The sequence below is a fragment of the Molothrus aeneus genome, chromosome 2 (genome assembly GCF_037042795.1).
Source record: "Molothrus aeneus isolate 106 chromosome 2, BPBGC_Maene_1.0, whole genome shotgun sequence".
In the NCBI taxonomy this organism is placed as follows: Eukaryota; Metazoa; Chordata; class Aves; order Passeriformes; family Icteridae; genus Molothrus; species Molothrus aeneus.
Window position 1 is genome coordinate 68,028,125 of NC_089647.1, and position 13,487 is coordinate 68,041,611.

At 35.7% G+C, this 13,487-nt stretch overlaps 1 protein-coding gene across 1 annotated transcript in view; it reads right to left on the reverse strand.

The window, feature by feature from the left end:
* The window catches only part of MYCBP2 (MYC binding protein 2), a 175,113-nt gene that overhangs the window by 113,650 nt on the left and 47,976 nt on the right, over nucleotides 1–13,487 (reverse strand). The window contains exons 12-17 of the mRNA XM_066545089.1: nucleotides 12,818–13,022; nucleotides 11,730–11,894; nucleotides 10,885–11,043; nucleotides 10,207–10,411; nucleotides 9,395–9,540; nucleotides 8,580–8,681 (exon numbers count right to left, since the gene is read on the reverse strand). Coding sequence (XP_066401186.1) covers nucleotides 8,580–8,681; nucleotides 9,395–9,540; nucleotides 10,207–10,411; nucleotides 10,885–11,043; nucleotides 11,730–11,894; nucleotides 12,818–13,022 — 982 coding nt within the window. The remainder of the gene's footprint in view (nucleotides 1–8,579; nucleotides 8,682–9,394; nucleotides 9,541–10,206; nucleotides 10,412–10,884; nucleotides 11,044–11,729; nucleotides 11,895–12,817; nucleotides 13,023–13,487) is intronic.

Sequence of the window (13,487 nt, forward strand, 5' to 3'; positions counted from 1 at the left end):
TACTTAGTAATTTTGAAATTCATTTATTTTGAAAATATTTTTCAATCTATTTAAAGGTCTTCAAGAGAAGATTTGATTTAAAGAAAGCAATGATACATGCATTTAAATTTTTTTTCCAGATTGCTTTTCCTTTTTAAAAATCTAGACTTAGGCAGTGAGGTACTATATGCTTAACTGAGGCCGAGTATAAGCAGGTAATGGACAAGGAATTTGTTTCTTAAATTTGTATTTCTCCTGTTTTACAGGTTAAGTTATGTCGCCATGAATTTTTCGAACACTTTTTGTCCTTTCAGAAGTCTCATATTCAACAGAAACCATGAATGAGAAGCAACTAATTCTGCCAAGTGATACTCAGTTCCACAGGTCCCCAAATCCAGCCCCTCCACGAACACTAAACAAAAGCACCCCAATCAGGCTGTTGTGTTATAAACTGCTTATGCAAAACTTAGAATACAAATATTCCTCCTTTTTCTGCAAATTCATTGATACTTTCATTTCTTAGCTGAACTTTATTAAGAAGACAGTGTAGGTTAACTTTTAATAAATGCCCATTGCCTCAGGTTTTCTGCTGGCAATTTTATACCATCACCTCTTCACTAATTCTAAAAAGCACAGATAGACATCTATGCAAAAGTTAGGCCAAATCTATATAGCTTTAGAACTTTCGGATGAAGAAACTTTCTTCATACAGAGAAGCTCCCAAATTTTAGCATTCACTTAAAAAACAAAATGAAAAATGCTTTAAAAATACACTACTGTCTAGGATAGAGGTTCATACATGTGTTAGGGAATATAATGGCCCAAAACTTCCTCAGTCATGTTTGTTTCTGCACACAGCATTTAATTTTTATTTTTGTTCTATTGCATTCATTTGGACTCTATTCCAGAAGAGATCTTCTTACTAATTCAGAGCTCCTTCTCCTAATCAAGGATCATCACTTGCTTTTGATTTACCTTCATCTTGCAGATTCTTCCTTCAATTGCCTTGCTGTTGTGCTCCCCCTTTTCAGTCTCCTCTGAATTCAAACTTCCATTTAATAGATACATTTTTGGTAAACATTACTTTCTGACAAACCACTCACTGTGTTTAATATTCTACTTTCCAGAGTTTTGACTTACACAAAAAACTACACCATATTTTCCTTCTTATCAAGTTGAGGCGATATAGTGAGGAGTATCCTGAGGAACACCAGGAAAAGGCAAAAAGAGGAAGAGATGAATGACAAGCAGATTATGAAAGCTAAAAATGTCTGAAGGACAAATGATACAGAGGAAAGGCAAATGAAGAACATGAGAAAATAAGGCAAAAGTAGTGGGACTTACTGGAAAGTTTCTAATGAAATTAAAATCTGAAGAAATAGAGAATGGACAGGACAACATGCACAAGTGAAAGATCAGCAAAGTCACAAAAAGAGATGCAAGGACTGCAAAGAGTGTGGCTTGAAGAGTGTAGATCTAAAATATTTGTAGGTGACTGAATGATCTCTAGATAACTTAGGCAAACACTGTGAAGCTCCAAAACATGCTTGCACAACAGTGCAGGGAACAAGATACAGCCCTAAAGGCAGCCTTTGGCATTTCAGTGCTAAGAGCAAAGGTAACAAAAGAGAATTTCAGGAGGACAGAAGTGAAGTACAGTAGGGTGAGCAAAAGAACTACAGGAGATTTGTAAGACAGAGGATGTTTAGTAAGCATAAGAGACTGTCAGCTCCAGCATGGCCCTAGCACATACCTGCCATTAGTTTCCAAGCTACTCATCTGAATCACACTCTCCTAGTCAACACTGACAATTCTGTGACAATCTAACCTGACCAATGCAGGAATTATCTTTGCTTCTGGATATTCCTATAAACTCTACATTTACCATTGTGCACAAAACTTGAATCCAAAATAAACTTAAATGCAGCAGATTGCCATTTCACAGTAATTTGTACCCAAATCCCTGTAACACGTCTGTTATCTTCTTTGGGTTTTTGTGCATGCTAAATCTGTAAAATGATCGTAACAGAATAGGAAACTACAAAAATGAAAAAAAAATTCTACATTTAGATTGCATTGTGATGTCTGCCTTCTTGGTCATCTGCTGGGCAAGGTGCAAAGTACCTCCCCCTCTCCCTCCAAATAACACAGGCAACAAAACACTACAACAATTCATGGAGACCATGAATTGCTTTCTGCTCACATCTGAGGTTGCCTGTATGAAGGGAGCAAAGTTTAGGTGCTGGGAATATTTTGGTGGAACAACCCAGTCATGCATTAGATACCTCCTTTAATTTGTTGAAAAATTTCTGCAGAGTATTATTTGGAAAACTGCTTCAGAAGCCTCTAAGATAGATCTGCATGGGGAATAACAATCTATTACTAGTCTCTACTTCAGAAGATCAAGTGACAGAGATAAGCAGAGGAGTCAGCGGTAGACTACAGAGCTATTTTAAATCAGTCATCAGCTGTAGAATGATGCAAAATGACATTCACTCTCTCCCTTCACAGACTGTTTTTCCATAGCTGAGCTGGGATGCTGAACAGCCCTAGCTGAAATGTCAAGACTAGCTTTCTTCTCTTGGTTCCGACTTTGCAAAATGGACATTTTTTCACAGAGAATTCAAAGCATTAAAAAAAAAATCTATTTAACCACAGAAATAATTTCATTTTCTCAAAATAGAATGCATTTATTAAATAATGCAGCGGACTTCTGAAAAATGTATACTATTATTTCATTCTACATGCACTTAATGTGCTTTGGCATTCTTGGTCATCTAAGATCTTAGATACAGCTATGAAGGAGTTTAATGTTTGATTTTATATAAAACAGACTTTGATTTCTTCTAGTACCTCACCCTAAACAAATGCTATTTGGCAAGCTGTGATTGCAGGAGACTGAAATCAATTATCCCAAACGCTGACTTCTGCATCAGTGCACTGAACACAGCAGGCTACCTGAAAAAATAGTACATGATGACACATACATACAGAAAAGTAGTATAAATTCAGGTTGCAGAGCTAAGTCCTAGGTTGGATCACACCCTCTGTTGTAAAAACCTATTTTTGGCTTCTTGAAAGAGACCAAGCAATTTTTGAGGGGGTGTGTTTTTGTTGGTTTTTAGTAATAAAACAGGAAGATAAAACCCTAATATAGGAAATTAGCCATCTTAATAGGTCAACAGGTTGCAAATTTTGAGAAAAATATTTCAGAAAATGGAATTAAAGACAAATGCTTTACTTCAGTTCCACTAGAAGCAGAAAACATTATAGGGAGATAACGTGCTACCTATAAAGCCTTAAAGGAAACAAAATTTAATATTCTTATGAGGCAGGGCTAATAATTATGGTATGTAAAAAAAAAAATCTCTATTCTTCCAACTATGACTACCAATTTATCATTAAGGCAAAAACATCCATGGAGAATGTCATGTGCAGGCACTAAGGTTAATTGCAGTTTGCTTCTTTTGTTCAAAACATTGAAAATAAAGACAGGATACATGTCTCTTCCTGTAGTCTTAAGGCAACATTTAAATTGTGCAAATAGGTATGGAAGAAAAATTAAGGCCTTTTAAAGGGGAAAAAGATACACACTAGCCAACACAAGCATGCAGGGCAATGTGGGAGTAATAAGAGAATGAGATGGAAGTAAGGTTTATGATAATCTTAATTTGGACCCTTTCTCCCTTCTGAATACTTCACTTTGTATGTATTGTTAAATAAGTATAAAATATTCATTTCTGCATATAAATACATGAAGTAAATTAAAACAGCAAATATTAACCAGAACTGTGTCATGGTATCTGCTACAAATTTGATTTCTGAAACTATAATATAAATATTTTTACTTTAAACATCAGTTTTAATAACAATAATTAGCTCTTTCACAAAGGAATCACAGACACAAGTGTAACAATGCAAGTTCACAGAACCATACCTGATGGTCATTAGGGGCAAAAGCCCACAGCTTTCCCTTGAAAGCATTCTTAAAAAGTAATTTGTGAATTCAATATTGTTTCAAGTGAAAAGGTTTTGAGTGGTTTTGGTTTGCTTAAAAAACATTGAAACAAAAGTAATCCTGAAAGCATCAAAATAAACATTTAACTAAAACCATAAAAAGAAGCTGCACAATTATTTACTAAGTAATATTGCACTTAATATTGCACTAATGCAGACAGTTCTGCTGTGTATTTAGGTATATGTTGAGCAGACAAGGAGATTGCAAGCTCAGAGTGGCTTGTGCAGATGTTAAACAGATTTGTATGATACTTAGCCTACCATGGTAAAACTAATCACTGAAGTAACTGAAACAGTTACACTTCAGAAAAATGAAAAAATGCCCAAATCTAGGCAGTCTCAGATTATATTGTCTTAAACAGAGCAGCTTGGACTAAAATTAATCAATTTTCTGTGGGTTCTTTGTTGTTGCAAGTAGGATAAGACTGATGAAAATTAATTTTCCTTTTCTGTTAGGGCATCAAAAGCTAAACCTTGCTTAATTACACACCAAATCTGCATCTCAGTAATGATCATCTTGAGGTTTTTAGATCATAGGCTGAGAAGGAGTTGTAGTGAAATACCAGTGAAGCATGAGACCATTTATTATTGCTGTATTGAGAACCATGTCTGTGGTTTTTAGCTTATTAGTTAAATATAGTTGAAAAAGCTATTTTAACACTCTCATTGCCTTCTGAAAAAACCCCCAGAATTATCTTCAAGTGATAAATTGAAATCTTTGACTATACCAACACATATTAGTTCAAATACCAATCTGAAAAAGTAAAAAGTCTCATGAACAGCTTTCCAGATTAGCTCTCAGAAAACGTTAGTCTTAGGTTCATTACATTAATTGCACATGTGGCCCACAGATTTCTGTAATCCATTAAGGCAATTTAATGCTCCCATGATGAAAAAAATAGTTTCATAGGAAAGAAAAAATAATTAACCATGTTCTGAACATTCTAACATACAAAACTTCCTCACTGCCACAGAAAATAATGAAGTGCAACTATTTCCATATTCATCTCTCATCATACTCATCAAGCCCCAAACCAGCTTGAAAAACAAAAACCACTTCACCATATGGAAAATCAGCTCCTTCACTTCTCACCAGAAAAACAGAGACAGCGAAGAGCTGAGATAATTCCATCAATAATTATATTGAGATATTATGATTTAGCATAGAAGCTGTGATGAATACAGCTGGCTTTATTTCTCAGAAGGTCATACAACCAACTCAAAAATGTAGAATCGGTTTTGAGCCCTCTTCACTGCTTGTCGCAGTCACTTGTGTGCAGAAAAGAGCAAAGAACTATAATAAATATTAAGGAACTTATAATTTTTTTAAATAGTTGATTATCCCAAACAAACACTTTTTACCCACTATAATGTAAAGGATCTTTTTTTTCCACTAAAGCAGAATTTCTTTCTTGAATACAGCAACATAAATAACTGATTCAAAAAATAAAATTATTAGCTGGTTACAGTTCCATCACAAACTATAGTTTGCAACTCATTTCAGTGTAAAAAACAAAGAAATCTTCAGCATAAGCACTTTAAATTTCTGAAGTTACTTAGTGTGCTGTTGCTGAGCAGCATGTACACAGGTCCCTTACAACAGTGGCAGGCTACTTGGATCATGTGTGAGAAGTGAGGTAATTGCTTGTGACAGTAACATTGAACCAGGTCACTGATATTGCAGCTATTAGCAACAGCTACTTCTACCCAGAACATTCAAATTCAGAGTTAGCATTTTCAGATAAATGCAAATTAAGATGACCATTCTTATCTTCTTCAATACAAGAGACCACAAGTGATCTTGGGAAGAAATTAAGAACATATTTTTGTATCACAGGTCACTGTAACAGGACTAAAATCTGGAGCTTTGAATGAAGCACAAACAATTAGACAACTTAAAAATCAGTATAATCCCAGCACTTTTGCTCTTACACCTCTCTCCTAAACCTAAGTTCTATTTCAACACATTCAGGTGAGAGGTTTCTTTGTGATTTTTTGTTTTATTTGTATGACTCTTTTAGGAAGAAATACTCCTGTATTTTTAAAGCTTTTATCTTGTTTACAAGACATTCAATATTTACTGAAAATATTTGTATTGAATAAAGGTCACCAACAGGAACTTAAAAGTCTGCAGCTACATTCAGTGATGAATCCTAGTCTTGAACACCATAAACTATACATGCTTTGTTTCTTATAAAAGAACAAAACACACACATTAACACACTAAATAATCCAGAAATCAGAATCCTGACAAACTAAACACTGTGTACCTTAAGGAAAGGCCCCAAAGAGCTGGTCCAGCCTTTAAATGACTAAGCAGTGTTTTCAGAAAATTGAAAGTTCTCTCTGGATCTCCAAATAGCTATTTCATTAGCATGGATTTGTTCAGTTCCATATGCATAAATACTAAAACCCTTGGGAAAACTAAGCAACAAGTAACCTGCCTGTTCTTTTAACATTGTTATAACTATGTTTTATGAGACTGCAAAACCTTTTGCACAAAAAATCTAGTAGATTATTTAAATGTTCTTGTTCTCTCATGAAAAGAGCAGCATCATAAGAGTTATCAAGAATGGTGCTACTCTTTGCACCAACTCATTAATGAAAAACTTTAATGAAAAGCATTTGGATGGAGAAGTAAAAAAGCTCTTTGATCTGATTATGCAAATAAAGATTGATTATCAAATCAAATATTCATACTTGATTATATGAAACAAGATCTCTAAGTATTTATGAAACGCTGTTCCCAGCTTTATCACAAGAAGTTTTTCTGAACCAAAACAGGAAACTAATCTCCAACCCTTCCAGACCCACTACCTCCCACAGCCACACAGGTATGGGATTTCAATGCTCTTTAGATAGAGAATGTAACACAAATGTGTGCAACAAGCTGGATAACAGTATCTTTTAAGCTACAGTCCCTACACAGAATCACAGGATCAACTAGGCTGGAAAAGACCTTTGAGATCGAGTCCAACCAATGATCAAACACCCCCATGTCAACTAGACCACAGTACTAAGTGCCACATTCAGTCCTTCCTTTAAACACCTCCAGGGATAGTGACTCCACCACATCCCTGGGCCCATTCCAATTCCCAATCACCCTTTCTGTGAAGAAATTCTTCCAAATGTCCAGCCTAAACCTCCCCTAGTGCAGCATAAGACTGTGTCCTCCTGTCCTGTCACTGGTTGCCTGGGAGAAGAGACCAATCCCCACCTGGCTACAGCCTCCTTTCACCCATATGCCTATAAAACCAACCATAAGAGTACATTCCTGCTACTGTTCAAATGATCTTTTTTTGCTTTTTGAAACAGATGGCATACAGAAGGGATAAGCTGCTCTGGTTCTACTTCTAACCACAGAAATAGAAGCAAATGTAAATTTTTCTCTGCCACTTTTCTTTTTTCTTTTAACTGATATTTACCTCCCAGCTCTGTCATCACTAATAGTCTGAACAACAGCACCTTTCAGTAATGCCTGGGCATTTAATTAGGATTGAATAAAAAACTGTTCGCTGCACCCAGCAGCATGCAGCAGCTCTGACATGACCTAAACAAAGGCTTCCTCTCTTTACCTCACAGCTAAAATTAGCCACAAAGATGCAAAGAAAAATAAATATTCCATCCTCTTCCATATGTACAGGCAACTGCAAGATTTCTCTTTCTTGTTGCTCCTTATTTGTGGCTAAAACCAGCAATTTCTTATAAAATGAAATAATGACACAATTCACATCACAAGATTCACTGGCACAGTCTAGGGAATAATTTGGATTACAAGGCACATTTTGTATTCAAGTAAAACCAGTATCTAATACATAAAAGAAGAATCAAAGTGGTTGACTGCAGGAACTTGAAAGAGCATATGTCCCAATAAGTTATTCTTCTTCTCAACACACAATAATCTTAGCAACCACATCATCATGCATTACAAAAATATTACAGGTTACATCAGTCTAAATTTCTCATATTTAATTTGACAAGACATGGAGGTATTTTAGAACACAAGGAGTACTGTGAAGTTCTTAAGGTAGATTATTGTTTGTGTGGAAAATCAACAAAGAGGTAGATAAAACATAAGAAAATTTTGAAATGCTGCAATGGTGTTTTGTTTTTTTAATTCAATCCGTGTCAATATTCTCATGCAAATACAGAAAAGTTCATTTTATAAAAGAAAATTCTGCCTACTATTACAGAACAGAAATGGAATAATTTATCATAGTAATTAGATAATTCATATAATAGGTAAATAGCATGGGACAGGCTTGTAATCCTTTCTTCAAATAAATGTTTTTTAAAATGTAGATCCTAAAACAATCATTCAACTAGGAAAAAAACCAACCGGTGAAAGTGATATAAAGTGCTCCTTTCATCATTAAAATTATGAATCGTATGTGTAGACTTCGTTAAACACATAGATTTTCCACTTTTTCTAAAAGCATGCTACATAATGAACTATCTTCTTAGGACCTGATTTAGAGTTTGATCACTGTACAGGCTCAATGGAGGAAGACTATTTTCATTCTTAGAAAAGAGACTCAGAAGTTTCTTAAGCTATTCTAGGCCCTTCTCAATAAGTCACTCACCCCTTCCTTCTTCCAATCTATGTCTCCTAATTACACGCTGCCGCTTTTCTTCTTGCCGTAGCTGAAGGTGTTCTTCAATATTAACTCCAGGAACAGGGACAGCTAAATAGATTAAGAAAATAAGTAAAATTATCTTTAAAATTGTTGTGGTGGCAATAAACCCCAGAAGAAGTTAAGGAAATGAAAACTGAAAACCTACTTACTAGCTGCTCTTTACGTGGCCCTGACAATAAAAAGGATTTGAGTAAATTTTGAGGAGTTCTAACCTTTATCTCCTAATTTCCTGGTTTTCATCAATCTGACTATTCCAACATCACTAAATATTACTTAAATACATATATACATATATATGTAGTTATGTGTGGTCGTGGTTATCTCCATTCTCCCCTAAAAAGTTTCAGAAAGTATTATTAAACCAAGTCTACAATTGTTTATATTTTTAAAAGGTTTTACATGAATTAGCCATGTTTTAGTTTAAGAATGCTTAAATTCTGATAAAAACTTCATAGAAAAATTTTCAGGGTATCAAAAAGGACTAGAACAACTTTGTAGTATCAACATTAGCATCATATATGCACCGGTCACAAAATGTGTACAGGTGACTACAGCAAGGGTAAACTTAGAACAGATCACTTAACAGAATGATCCCACTTTGCTGTATCACCAATAAATAAATCTGTTAAGCACCATTTTAACAATATTATATTAAAACTGTCTGTAACAGTAAAGTGTGTAAACAATTGTACTGAGGGGAAAAAAGGAGGTGCAGTAAAAATGAGAATTAAAAGCCTTTTTGCTAATTTCATATTACTTACCCAGCAAGAGATCTAAAGGTATCATCTCTTTTACAGCATCAAGGATTCCTCTTTGCCTTGCTTCCTGGCCATCCAGTTCTCTAGCACATGCCTTGCAGCAGCCACACACAGCACAGCCTGACTCACCTGAGCCACAGCCACAGATTCTGCAGCAAACAGAGTTACTTTATCACTATCTTTTATTTTTGTGCATTACTGATTATGACTTTGTTCTACCTGTGGACATGCAAGTCTTCCTGCGATAAACAGGAAGGACAGCTAGTTTAAATCCTAGCTGCTGTTACATGGTGCCAGGACCATACACTGATTGTCCACTGAACTGACTTCTCAAAATTAGTTTTCTTTCTTCAATTTAATGTATACCACATGAAAACATGAACAAGGAAACAATGAGCACACAAAATGCTGAAGAAACAGTAATGGTAACAGTAATAGTGGGTCTCTGCAGCTCAACTAAGTAGTAACAGACAAAGGCAACTTGAAAAGCAAGGTAAACTTCCATCAGAGGATGAAGAAAAGTTATCCTGAGCCAGCAGCTCTGTCAAGAGACAGAAATTATATCGGTGTTCACATCCAACAGCTTCTAGTAAAGAACTACATGCTAAAGTAAGAAAACAGTTTGTAAAACTAAACCACCTGCAGCCACAGGCTATTTACAGAAATTTTAAGCCATTTCTGACTTTAAAAGCACATACTACTATATATTTAGCTATAAAGTTACTTTGGATGGAAACTTCAACTCAGTTCACATTCAGGAAGTGCTTCAGCCACCCAACTCACTGCACCAGCCACAGTCCCACACATGTGCTTACCCTCCAGGTACTCTATCAGGACGGCCACTGCTAACACAGCTGGCTCCATAGCCTGTGCAATCTCCACATACAGTGCACACCATACACTGCTCCAGCTTCCATTTATGCATGCCTGGAGGACACATCATGGACTTCTCATCTTTTTCATCCAGTTCCTCTTCCAGATCTTCATCCATTGCTGTTGCCATGCTCTCAACTCCAAAACCTAATTAAGATATTGAAATAAAAAATTCTTGCTTTCTGAGACCAACAGAGAGGGTTCAGGTTACTCAGAGAGGTAAGGACAGGTTGGACAAGGCTCTGAGCAACCTGATCTAGCCAAAGATTTCCCTGCTCATTGCCAGGGGGTTGCACTAAATGATCTTAAAAAGACTGCTTCTACCTCCAACTATTCTACGTGTCTATGAACTGCTGAAGCTCTGAAGAACATTCACAGATCAGGTTTTAAAAGGAATTACTAGGAATGCCTGATTTGCCTGCTCAGTCAGCACAGAGACTTTTTGGAAATCTCTGTGCATGGACATGCTTGATTTTTTTTAATCATCTTGCATGTATTCAAACTTTAGCATTGGAATTATATTTTACAACAAAATGTTTAGCTTTGTTTTCACTTCTGTTATTTGCCAGCATGCAAATGAAAAGGAAAAAAAAAAAAAAAAACAAAACAAGGTCCCACACCTTTTCCTCCCTGGCTCATAGAGCCTGTGTCTCGTCCACACTGTCCTTTATTATTTACTCCAAATGTCCAAACTTCTCCATTCTTCATTAACACACAGGTGTGAGCTTTGCCCATGGCTACTTGAGTCACAAAATGACCTTTCAAATCTGTTACTAAACCTGTAAGACACAAAACACTTGGGTAAATAATTGCACTTTCTAGCCAAGAAGGAAACTCAATGATGTACCAAATTTTTAGTGGATACTGACAATTTTAAAATTTATAGCATGGGAGAAGATATATAAAACAAGTGCTAGAATAAAAAGTGAAAGGAGAGCTAGGCCTAGGCCACTTGTCCTGCAAAAAATGAAAATCCAAAAGCAAGCCTAAAACTGCTGTGAATCACGTGTTTTGAAAAAGAAATCTAAAGGAATCATAAAGCCATTGGAATTTATTTAATTATATTTTACTTAAACTGTGGTGTACAGGATCCCCTGCTACCTTATGAGCAGAGAAGGACATTAAGGCTTAGCTTCCAGCAGCCTTTGTTCGTACCAAAGCACATCTTATTTCTGTGACTTTTTCCTGTGTGGCCTTCTTGTGCCAACTTAACCTAAGTGAATTTTTTTTTTCTTTTCCTTAGTGGAAGAATTACTTTGGATATTTGTCACCACTGGTGCTAAATTAAGTTACAGAACTTTTGGAAACTACCTTTTTCTACCCTTCTGTCATATCTGTCTGAATCAACAGAATGTCAGAAATACATTAGTAAACACACAAACAACATTTTCATGGGCTAAAAACTTCCATACTAATTTCAATTACTTCAGTTGAAAAATAATGCAGAAGCCCAATATTAACTTACTTGTACTATCAGAGTAAATGGCATCTTTTCCAAACATGTAGAGTTCTCCATCTTTGGAAATTACAGAACTGCTTCCATTATTGCACGCTGTAGATATGACAATCTTTCCTTCCATTTTAATAATTTTTTTAGGCTTATATGGTTTTGATTGCCGTCTGCTTTTAGCTTTAAATAAAGAAATAAATTACAAGTATATCTACCAAAAAATCCTCAAACCATCAGAGGCATAATTATAGTTTTCAGACCACTAATGAAAAAAACCCAAACAAACAACTCACTATAGGTACAATCTCCTGATCTAGTTTTAATTGGATTATACTGGCTCCTCTCAAAAAATTCAATGGCAAGCCAAGACATGATTAGATCAGTATCTTTTAGAAATGATTCTTCAAGTATTTCAAATCATGTTAATTACTCTTACTAATCTACCACATCAACATCTCCCACCTGTTTCCTAAAGTGAAGTCTTTAATTCAATATTATAGCAGATCACAGCTTCAGGGCACTTAAAGATATCTTCAGTTGTCTTACAAAGTCTGTTTCAACCTACACACACAACTACAGAAATCAAGACTAGGAAATGTGTTAATCTTATATTGATGAGGCATTTATTAGCCTGAAGATCAAATTAATCTGTCTTCTTTAACATCTGAAGAATTCTGCTGGATCGAGCACAGAAGATCTGCTTCTACAAGTTCTCATCAATGCACCTCCACCAGCCAGCAAAACACCCATTTCCAAAGCTCAATAAAACAACAGTGAAGAGGCAAAAGTTTGGCTCCACTCCACAGTTTTTCCAAGTTCCAGGCAGACAGCATGGCCTCTTGACCAAATTTACTACTGTCTTTTCTTGGGACAAATCTAAAATAGTATTTCCACCACACACCCTGAACTGTGGTAAAACACAGATTGGATTCTGTAGCTGGGAGAGGTTTCGGCACTGGTTGCCAGGACTTGTGGCCAGCATCATCTCCAGCACAAATGGAATGCTTACATGTTCCTGGAAAATGCTGAAACTCTTATTTTCAAATTAATAACTCTTTAAGAGGCTTTTTCCAACCACTGGTCAAGCAAGCAATGGTACATACTTGATTCACCATCCTCTCCTTTACTAGCAGAGCCTGTGAAGAATATACTTCCATCCTCAGCAACAAGTAAGGCATGTGAGCCATCATGTCCAACAGAAAACTGAATAATCTTTGGAGATTTTGTGATTGGGAGTTCAACCCATTTGCCAGCTGAAGGGCCACCTTGTTTGATTCCAAGGCTCTGATATTTGCCAGTATAATAAATCTAGGAGAAAAAAGTTTATCAGTTTTAGTTATGACACAGCACTTCAAGCTTACATAATTCTCAAAGTTGCATGGTTTTTAATTCCTTTCATTTCAAAGCACACTGCACTCTTCCTGACTTTGTTTATGCCATTTCACTATCTCTGTCCCAAACCCATCAATTTTGACTTAATGGGGGAAACATTCTGATTAGATTCTTAGATTAGATTGTTTGGAATTGTGCTTTCTACTGAGCCACTGAGTGGGTTTTCATATATAATTGTTTGGCTAGATGAGTTGAACACACAAGAAAGAAACCAAAGAAACTACTCAGAGGAAGCATTTTAAAACACCTCACAAAAATGTCTGGTCTGTGTAAAAACAAGATGGTATCATAACAATAAAATCAACTGAAAAAAAAAAATTACTATATATTTTAATATGCTTCAACACATTTGTAAAACATGTTTAGTAAATGCACAGTGGC